Below are 11,004 nucleotides of genomic sequence, written 5' to 3'. Positions count from 1 at the left end.
TACCATCTTTTTAAAGATTCTAAAGGTTATTTTTCTTAGAAGATAAAATTAATTGATTGGCTTTATATTCTAGACGTTAAATGAACTAAGAAACTATAATAATGTATTACATGGGTTCATTTTCTTTATAAATAAATATAAAGATAGCTATAAAAAGTGAAAACTAAGCTTTCAAACAATGGAGAGATTATCTTTATATTTATTTTGTTTAAAATTCTGGGATAAATTTTCCTTTGTTTTGTTAATGAACTCTATCGGTTGATGCTCAGGGAATGTGTGCTGTTCCCTGGACTTCCAGGAAAAGATCTGTGTTATGTATTTACATAAGTAGCTCTTAATTTCATCAAATTATATCATTTATTTTGATGTATTTTCTTAAAGATGTTTAAAGTTGCTGATTAATGACCACAACTAATGTAGTCTCAACATGCTATTTTTCATGCCCTTTGAAAATCTGAGCAAGTGGATTGAAGTGATCTGCAATTGATTTTTTTATACTGGAAGTAGTTAATATGTTACAAAAATAAATGGTTGGCCGTTTACTTTCACTACCCATCAGGTAAAATAAAAACCAAGGATTCTGGAATAAGAACAGAGTTCAAGGAATCAAGGACTCAGACTCCCATTCTTTCCTGTTCCTCTCTACACCATGAGGGGACATCAACTGCCTAATCCAGTCTTGATTCTGCTTTTCTTGCTCCTTCCCAGAGATGCTTCAGCTACCTCCAAACCGTAAGCAACATTTCCAGAAAATTCTATTCCTTTCCTCTCTCCCATTCTGTTATCCATTTCTTGATGTCTGCCTTTTTATTCCTTAATTCTCTATGAAATTATCTGCTGTTGAAAAGCATTGAAAAATGATTACCACAGGTGGTAAAAGGTATACTCCAGTTCTAGAAAACTCAGAAACACAAGGTAATAATATTTGTGAAATATTTGTGAAACAAATATTCCATCATCCAAGATGATGGAATTCTACAATATTCACCAAATAAAAATATATAATTCCTACCAAAAAAAGAGATAAATTCTTTATTGGCTAATGAAAAAGGCTGCAGTGTCTTGTCTTTGCCATTGCAAAGTGACATAGTATCTTTGTCTCCTCCAAGTCATGGGTTCCCAAGATGGATTAGACCTAAAGACAAGCCAGGATTTGTGTGTCAAGTCACTCAATCCTTCACCAAATCTTTAAAGGCTAGCATTAGACTTTGAGAACATACAGATCAACAAAATGTGGGCTGTGACCTCAGTACCTCATAGTATAAAAGAGAGAGAGAGAGAGAGAGAGATGGTGCACAGAGAATGAAATAAAATGCAAAAACAGAACCAGGATTCTGTGGGAATTGTTGTTGTTCAGTTGCTAAGTTGTATCCAACTCTGCGACCCCATGGACTGTAGCCCGCCAACATCCTCTGTCCAAGGGGATTTCCAGGAAAGAATACTGGACTGGGTTGCCATTTCCTCCTCCAGGGGATCTTCCTGGATCAGGGAACAAACCCTCATCTCCTGAGTCACTAGGGAAGCCCTCTGTGGGAATACTGACAAATAATACCTAACTCATCATGGGAACGTATATAAAGGAAGGGGCATCACCAAAGTTGTTTTTGAGATGAGTCTTATGAAGCAAATAGAAGTTTTCCAGCTAGACCAGGACACTTCAGATAGACCAACAAGCATGAGCCACCAGAGCATCACAGAGTTCAGTATGTTTGGGCTTTTCTAAATGATAGATAAACAGCAACAGAGGGATGATATTTTCTTCTGGGTGTACGTGGTAACACGTCTGATGATTAGCCTAGTTTGTCTTCTATCTGCAGAGAGTGGAAGAAAGAAAAGAGCTAAGGTTGCATCCAAAACAGTATTGAAAATAGATTCAGTTCCTCTCCATGAATTGTTATCTCTTTAATGTTTCCTGAAACAAAGTGACCTGTGATACCATCATACGAAACCCAAGACCACATACAGACAGATTCTCTTACTGGTTGCAATAATTAATTAATTAATTAATAATATCATTTGTTAATAAATTAAATGGAGAAAGAAATGGCAAAGTGTTTTGAGAGGGCTGTTGACATATAACTGAGAATTAAAGTTGTATTGAAGTGTACAACACACATATATATTGTGAAAGGATTTTCCCCATTGACCTAACTAATCTATCACATAGATTAATCTAATGATTTATCTAGCACATCTGTCTCTCAGCTATCTACTTTTGAGGGAGAGGTAAGAACATTTAATTTCTGATCTCTGAGCAAATTGCAGTTATATAATACAGTTATCAGCCATAGTCACCATGTTAGATATTATATCTTCAGCTCTTATTACCTCATAAATGAAAGTGTATGCCCTTTTACCAACATATTCCTATTTCCCTCTACCTCCCAGCCACTGGAAAGCACTTTTCTACTCTATGTTTCTAAGTTTGACTTAAAAAAAAAAAGATTCCTCATGTAAGTGATACCAGGCATAATTGTCTTTCTCTGGTTTATTTCACCTAGCACTGTGCCCTCAAGGGCCATCTATGTTGTCACAAAGGGCAGGATTTCCTCCTTTTTTTAAGGTTGAATAATATTCATGTGTGTGTGTGTGTATGTGTGATCACATTTTCTTGGTTCATTGAAAATTTCTAATTTAGAAAAGTACCTCTATCCAAAATGTATAACAACTCATGGAGTGCTTATCCATAGCTTACGAATAGGTTTACTAATGTTGTAAGGGTGACTATTTCCACAATACTGGAGAAATGTATGGGTGTTTAACTTGGTAGGGGGTTTCTGAGTTTCTAAGGTCTCTGGATTGGCCTTTGAGGAATATACTCCTTGCCACTCCTGCTGAAATCTAACTTGGTTCTGTGACTGATGAAGATAGCAAAGATTATCTAGAAAACAACCACAATAACCCCTCCATGGCTGACCCAGACCCCTCTTCTCCACAGGCAGTACCTGGTGCTGGTCCCATCACAGCTGTATGCTGGTGTTCCTGAGAAGGTCTGTGTCCTGCTGAATCACCTGAATGAGACAGTGGCATTGACAGTAACTTTGGAATATGAGACGCAGGGCAGGAATCTCCTCACAGACCTGGAGGCGAAAAACTCCTTCTACTGCAGCTCCTTCACGGTCAGCATTCCTCCTTGGGGGAAGGGAAATCATTACAGAGAGAGCACATTAGTTGATGCCTTAGGTTCTGACCCCCAACAATTAAAAAACCTCAGCTTGGTGCTCTGTGATGACCTTGATGGGTGGGATAGAGGTGGGAAGGAGGTCCAAGAGGGAGGGGATATATGTATATATATAGTTGATTAACTTTGTTGCCCAACAGAAACTAACACAACATCATCAAACAATTATACTCCAATAAAAAATAAAATACAAAAAAGACAAATGAGGAGTACAGAGTGAATTTCAAACAAGTCTAAAGATAAAATTTCTACTGAATATACGTTCATAATATTTACAAACAGAACTGGTACAATATACAAAAGATAAGAATGGTTATAAGAAGGATTTTGTTTGTTCTTAAAGCAAACTTTGAAGGTAAATCATGTTCATGCCTTTATAGATATAAACACAGATTCATAAAGTTTAGTGACTTATCTAAGATCTCCCAGATGGTTGATGGTTAATGTACTGTCCTTGTAACCTTTTACTAACTTAAAGTATTAAATAGTTAATCATACCAGCTTACTACCAATGATAATATACAGTGCTACTTTTGACTGTTAGAAAATAAATTTTAAAAATTATTTTAATACTACCATATTACTGTCAAAATGAGAACTTGTTATTTCCTTCATTGTCATGACTAGTTGAAGAATTATTTCATTTTTATTGCAATGACATTTCTCCTTTAATCAATTCAATAAATTGCTGCCTTCATGTTACACACTCATATTAATCTATAAAGCAGGGGACATTCCATTTGACCCTGAAAAAATGAAAGCGAAAGTATCTGTTTCTCAGTCATGTCCAACTGACTCTTTGTGACCCTGTGGTCTGTAGCCCACCAGGCTCCTCTGTCCATGGAATTCTCCAGGCAAGAATCTTAGAGTGGATAGCCATTCCCTTCTTCAGGGGATCTTCCTGACCCAGGGATCAAACCTGGGTCTCCTGCATTGCAGGTGGATTCTTTACCATCTGAACCACCAAGGAAGCCTAGCTCTTACTAATTCCCATGGGACTAACTAGAGAAATGAGAAAGTCACAAAAGCTGAGACATTCAGAAGTGGATCTGGGCAGATTCTTCAGCTCATTTCTGTTTTACAGATTCCGGATTCTTTTCCCTTCGCATTCATAACCGTGCAGGTGCAAGGACCAACCCAGAACTTCATAAAGAAGAAGCAGATATACATTACAAAAGCAGAAAGCCTAGTCTTTGTCCACACAGACAAACCCATCTACAAGCCAGGACAAACAGGTATAAGGAACTAAACAAGCAAAGGCAATCTGAAGGGTTGGAGGTGTAGTTCTCTGTTACCTTTTGGAAATCCTGGCACATTGTTATTTGTGTTACCACCCTGAATTTCCATTGGTGGCTTTCATGAGAAAAATCTCTTGTGTTTCAGTGCAATTCCGCATTGTCTCTGTGGATGTCAACTTTCACCCTTTGAATGAAACGGTGAGTCTCATAGCAATGGCTATTTTGTTGTTGTTCAGTCGCCAAGTTGTGTCTGACTCTTTGCAACCCCATGAACTGCCTCACACCGGCTTCCCTGTCCTGCACTAACTCCCAGAGTTTGCTCAAGTTCATGTCCTTTGAGTAAGTGATGCTATCTAACCATCTCCTACTCTGTCGCCCTCTTCTCTTTGCCTTCCATCTTTCCCAGCAGTAAGACTGGCAGGAAAAAAAAAGCCAAAATGTAAAATCTGTTCTTTGGAGAACCTGAAACTAATATGAGATACTTAAACTTACCACAGAAAGTTCTCCAAAGCATATGGCTACTGGAGGATAAGGGAGATAAGTTCATCAACTACATTCTTAAAGTTAATTAAATATTCGGTTGAAATTATCTCCTTAAAGACTCAATTATTCTAAATGAACAAAAGAAAATAAATGCATTTGATATCTCTCTTAAGAGAAATGGAGAATTTCTCACAGATGAAAGTCAACTGCCAAATAAAACTCATTATTTGGACCTTTTTACACAAATCTAGGTTACATTACTTCATAAAAGGAAATCATGATTTCTTTTCTGTTTGTTCTTTTTTTTTAAGAATTTTTTTTCCTTCTCTTAAAAAAAAATAAGATTATCCATGTTTGGCTATGCTAGGTCTTTGTTGCTGCTCAGACTTTTCTCTAGTTGTGGAGAGCAGGGGCTACTCTCTAGCCGCAGTGCACAGCGCAGAGCACAGGCTTTAAGGTGCATGGGCTTAGTAGTTATGGTTCCCAGGCTCTAGAGCACAGACTCAATAGTTGGTGCACACAGGTTTAGTTGCCTCACAGCATGTGAGGATCTTCCCAAATAAGGGATAGAAACTGTCGCCTTCACTGGCAGGTGGATTCTTTACCACTGAGCCATCAGGGAAGCCCCCGTCATTTCTTCAGAGACTATGTCCCAGACCAAACATATGAAGTGTTATGACTCAAACAGGGCCACATTTCCTCATCCAGACAAGAACTGAATAGGCTCACTTCCTTCTGGTCCAAATACTGTTTTAATGCTGGTGTCACAGTTTTGTCTTTCTATACTCGGTCTCACACTCACGCTATTTGTTTTCTTTTCAGTTCCTGGTGGTTTATATTGAGGTAGGTAATATCTTGTGTCTCTCTCTTGGGATGAGGACTCACTGTGAGTTATATTAACTTTCCTCTTTCCACTTTCTCCTTCCCCACTGGCACTGCTTCAGAACTAAATAAATACTGTTTTCCCTGTCTCTCATAAATCCTGGGGAGAGTGGATAAGATGTCAATGAAATAACAAAATACCCTGAGATGATGCAACGTAGTGGCTCTTCCAATATTTCTGACCGAGATAGGTATGCATAATCACAAAAAGAGGTACTATCACCTGTCATATCTCAGCTGGGCAAGTTGCCCTTTTCTCAGTCTAGAATTCTTAGAAACCTTTGCTAATACCTCTGGTGCCAATTTACCAACCAGCTAATTAGCCTGCTTCCCATGTCATCCTCCCTGAAAAGCTGTTCTTCTACTCAAAACTATATATTTCAATTGCTTCAATATACTTGTGATGCTTTTACATATAGAACCCCAAAAGGAACCGGATTTTCCAATGGCCCAGTTTCAAATTGCAAGGGGGACTCAGTCAGCTCTCTTTCCCACTCTCAGTGGAGCCTGCACTGGGTCCCTACAAGGTGGTACTGCTGAAGGAGCCTGGGAAAAGAATAGAGCACTCTTTTGAAGTTGATGAATACGGTAAGAATTCTACACATGTCAAACACATGTATGACATTAAAGAATACAAGATTGGATCATTTTTATATGTAGTGACAAGCAAAAATCTAGCATATAACAATCAAAAAGTAGCAAGAATTTTTATTTATCTAAATATTTGCCAAACACTTCATGCACTATCTCATTAATTCCTTACAATAGCCCTCTGAGGCAGATACTATACCATCTCTATTTTACAAATGAGTATATTGATACTAGAGAAGTTAAAAATTTACCAAAATCATGGAGCCAAGAAGCATAAGAGATTTTAATAGTTCCAACTGACCCTATTCAAACATAAATTATTAACCAATATATTGTGTTATGTACATGCATCTCTTGATCTATATCTTATAACAGGATGTATTTTCTGGGATTGCATCCTTGCTGTCTGTAACCTACATGTAATTTACGCTAATAATAGTTCTCAGACATTGAAACCATCTTATTAGTTATCAATTATGTAGAATTTCTAATGTAAGTTAAATACATCATGCTGTGGATAAGGAGTTGTTGTTGTTCTACTGCTAAGTCATGTCCAACTCTTTGTAACCCAATGGACTGCAGCATGCCAGGCTTCCCTGTCCTTCACTATCTCCTGGAGCTCACTCAGACTCATGTCCATTGAGTCAGTCATGCCATCCAACTATCTCATCCTATGCCCGCTCTTATCCTCCTGTCCTCAATCTTTCCCAGCATCACAGCCTTTTCCAATGAGTCAGCTCTTCACATCAGGTAGACAAAGCATTGCAGTTTCAGCTTCAGCATCAGTCCTTCCAATGAATATTCAGGTTTGATTTCTTTTAGGATGGAATGATTTGATCTCCTTGCTGTCCAAGGGACTCTCAAGAGTCTTCTCTAATACCACAGTTTGAAAGCATCAGTGCTTCCGTGCTCAGCCTTCTTTGTGCTCCAACTCTCAAACCCATACATGACTACTGGAAATACCATAGCTTTGACTATACAGGCCTTTGTCAGCAAAGTGATGTCTCTGCGTTTTAATACTCTGTCTAGGTTTTTCATAGCTTTTCTTCTAAGGAGCAAGCAGCTTTTAATTTCATGGCTACAGTCACCATCTGAAGTGATTTTGAAGCCCAAGAATATAAAATCTGCCACTACTTCCACTTTTTCTCCGTCTGTTTGCCATGAATAGGAGACTTATCACAAAAACCGGATTCTCCAGTCTCACCAGAACCGCCATGAGAATTATGGAACAGGGATTAATTATAGGAACGACTAACCTTATATACAACTGTGTGGGAGAGACTGGAAAAGTCAGAGTCCCGCAGGAGGAGTTGGTGGATCTGAGGAAATTACTAGCCAGGCCTCCTGCAGCAAGGGTGAGGATGTACAGATCAGAACTTACAAGGGCACATTCAGATTCCAGAATGGACCACTGAGGAAACTGGTAGAAGAATCAATGGGAGGATGTTAGCTCTCCCTCATCCCACTTTGTATTTCTATAACCAGGTGTCTGGTAGTGGGCCCAGGGTTTCTGTGAGTCAGCAGGGTTAGAAGTTAGGAAAAAGAGCTAGAACAGACAGGGAAAAAAATAAGGACAAACTGAAAGTTTCTGGCCCCTCTGTACCTGTGACCATGTCTAATCATCAGATCAGATCAGTCGCTCAGTCGTGTCCGACTCTTTGCGACCCCATGAATTGCAGCATGCCAGGCCTCCCTGTCCATCACCAACTCCCGGAGTTCACTCAGACTCATGTCCATCGAGTCAGTGATGCCATCCAGCCATCTCATCCTCTGTCGTCCCCTTCTCCTCTTGCCCCCAATCCCTCCCAGCATCAGAGTCTTTTCCAGTGAGTCAACTCTTTGCATGAGGTGGACAAAGTATTGGAGTTTCATCTTTAGCATCATCCCTTCCAAAGAAACCCCAGGGCTGATCTCCTTCAGAATGGACTGGTTGGATCTCCTTGTAGTCCAAGGGACTCTCAAAAGTCTTCTCCAACACCACAGTTCAAAAGCATCAATTCTTCAGCGCTCAGCCTTCTTCACAGTCCAACTCTCACATCCATACATGACCACAGGAAAAACCATAGCCTTGACTAGACGAACCTTTGTTGGCAAAGTAATATCTCTGCTTTTGAATATGCTATCTAGGTTGGTCATAACTTTCCTTCCAAGGAGTAAGCGTCTTTTAATTTCATGGCTGCAGTCACCATCTGCAGTGATTTTGGAGCCCAGAAAAATAAAGTCTGGCACTGTTTCCACTGTTTCTCCATCTATTTCCCATGAAGTGATGGGACCGGATGCCATGATCTTCATTTTCTGAATGTTGAGCTTTAAGCCAACTTTTTCACTCTTCACTTTCACTTTCATCAAGAGGCTTTTGAGTTCCTCTTCACTTTCTGCCATAAGGGTGGTGTCATCTGCATATCTGAGGTGATTGATATTTCTCCCGGCAATCTTGATTCCAGCTTGTGTTTCTTCCAGTCCAGCGTTTCTCATGATGTACTATGCATATAAGTTAAATAAACAGGGTGACAATATACAGCCTTGATGAACTCCTTTTCCTATTGGGAACCAGTCTGTTGTTCCATGTCCAGTTCTAACTGTTGCTTCCTGACCTGCATACAAATTTCTCAAGAGGCAGATCAGGTGGTCTGGTATTCCCATCTCTTTCAGAATTTTCCAGTTTATTGTGATCCACACAGTCAAAGGCTGTGGCATAGTCAATAAAGCAGAAATAGATGTTTTTCTGGAACTCTCTTGCTTTTTCCATGATCCAGTGGATGTTGGCAATTTGATCTCTGGTTCCTCTGCCTTTTCTAAAACCAGGAAGAAAACCTGGTTTTAAAAGATTTTAAACCCTTTCCTGAACATCAGGAAGTTCACGGTTCACATATTGCTGAAGCCTGGCTTGGAGAATTTTGACCATTACTTTACTAGCGTGTGAGATGAGTGCAATTGTGCGGTAGTTTGAGCATTCTTTGGCATTGCCTTTCTTTGGGATCAGAATGAAAACTGACCTTTTCCAGTCCTGTGGGCACTGCTGAGTTTTCCAAATTTGCTGGCATATTGAATACAGCACTTTAACAGCATCATCTTTCAGGATTTGGAATAGCTCAACTGGAATTCCATCACCTCGACTAGCTTTGTTCATAGTGATGCTTTCTAAGGCCCCCTTGACTTCGCATTCCAGGATGTCTGGCTCTAGGTCAGTGATCACACCATCGTGATTATCTGGGTTGTGAAGATCTTTTTTGTACAGTTCTTCTGTGTATTCTTGCCATCTCTTCTTAATATCTTCTGCTTCTGTTAGGTCCATACCATTTCTGTCCTTTATCGAGCCCATCTTTGCATGAAATGTTCCTTTGGTATCTCAGATTTTCTTGAAGAGATCCCTAGTCTTCCCCATTCTATTGTTTTCCTCTATTTCTTTGCATTGATAGCTGAAGAAGGCTTTCTTATCTCTTCTTGCTATTCTTTGGAACTCTGCATTCAGATGTTTATATCTTTCCTTTTCTCCTTGCTTTTCACTTCTCTTCTTTTCACAGCTGTTTGTAAGGCCTCCCCAGACAGCCATTTTGCTTTTTTGCATTTCTTTTCCATGGGGATGGTCTTGATCCCTGTCTCCTGTACAATGTCAAGAACCTCATTCCATAGCTCATCAGGCACTCTATCAGATCTAGGCCCTTAAATCTATTTCTCACTTCCACTGTATAATCATAAGGGATTTGATTTAGGTCATACCTGAATGGTCTAGTGGTTTTCCCTACTTTCTTCAATTTCAGCCTGAATTTGGCAATAAGGAGTTCATGGTCTGAGCCGCAGTCAGCTCCTGGTCTTCTTTTTGCTGACTGTATAGAGCTTCTCCATCTTTGGCTGCAAAGAATATAATCAATCTGATTTCGGTGTTGACCATCTGGTGATGTCCTTCTGTAGGGTCTTCTCTTGTGTTGTTGGAAGAGGGTGTTTGTTATGACCAGTGCATTTTCTTGGCAAAACTCTATTAGTCTTTGCCCTGCTTCATTCTGTATTCCAAGGCCAAATTTGCCTGTTACTCCAGGTGTTTCTGGACTTCCTACTTTTGCATTCCAGTCCCCTATAATGAAAAGGACATCTTTTTTGGGTGTTAGTTCTAAAAGGTCTTGTAGGTCTTCATAGAACCATTCAACTTCAGCTTCTTCAGCATTACTGGTTGGGGCATAGACTTGGATTACTGTGATATTGAATGGTTTGCCTAGGAAATGAAGAGAGATCATTCTGTCGTTTTTGAGATTGCATCCAAGTACTGCATTTTGGACTCTTTTGTTGACCATGATGGCCACTCCATTTCTTCTGAGGGATTCCTGCCCGCAGTAGTAGAGATAATGGTCATCTGAGTTAAATTCACCCATTCCAGTCCATTTCAGTTCGCTGATTCCTAGAATGTTGACATTCACTCTTGCCATCTCTTGTTTGACCACTTCCAATTTGCCTTGATTCATGGACCCGACATTCCAGGTTCCTATGCAATATTGTCTAATCATGGTGACCTTCAGAGACTAATGGAGCTGTTTCCCTCTCACCTTTGAAATCTTGGACAAATTCTGAGGAGAGTCTAGGAACTATAATATCAGCCTAAGTTACCATGGTGCTAACTGCCCATGGGTATGAATG

The 11,004-nt window shown here is 39.6% G+C and overlaps 1 protein-coding gene across 1 annotated transcript in view; it reads left to right on the top strand.

Annotated features, from left to right (window-relative positions):
• Positions 1–649: 649 nt before the first annotated feature.
• LOC129641370 (pregnancy zone protein-like) overlaps positions 650–11,004 on the top strand; it is a 65,794-nt gene continuing 55,439 nt past the window's right edge. The window contains exons 1-6 of the mRNA XM_055566100.1: positions 650–732; positions 2,939–3,119; positions 4,266–4,416; positions 4,565–4,617; positions 5,725–5,745; positions 6,204–6,372. Coding sequence (XP_055422075.1) covers positions 650–732; positions 2,939–3,119; positions 4,266–4,416; positions 4,565–4,617; positions 5,725–5,745; positions 6,204–6,372 — 658 coding nt within the window. The remainder of the gene's footprint in view (positions 733–2,938; positions 3,120–4,265; positions 4,417–4,564; positions 4,618–5,724; positions 5,746–6,203; positions 6,373–11,004) is intronic.

The sequence above is a fragment of the Bubalus kerabau genome, chromosome 1, assembly GCF_029407905.1.
Source record: "Bubalus kerabau isolate K-KA32 ecotype Philippines breed swamp buffalo chromosome 1, PCC_UOA_SB_1v2, whole genome shotgun sequence".
Classification (NCBI taxonomy): domain Eukaryota; kingdom Metazoa; phylum Chordata; class Mammalia; order Artiodactyla; family Bovidae; genus Bubalus; species Bubalus kerabau.
This window is presented reverse-complemented; position numbering and strand designations above follow the sequence as displayed.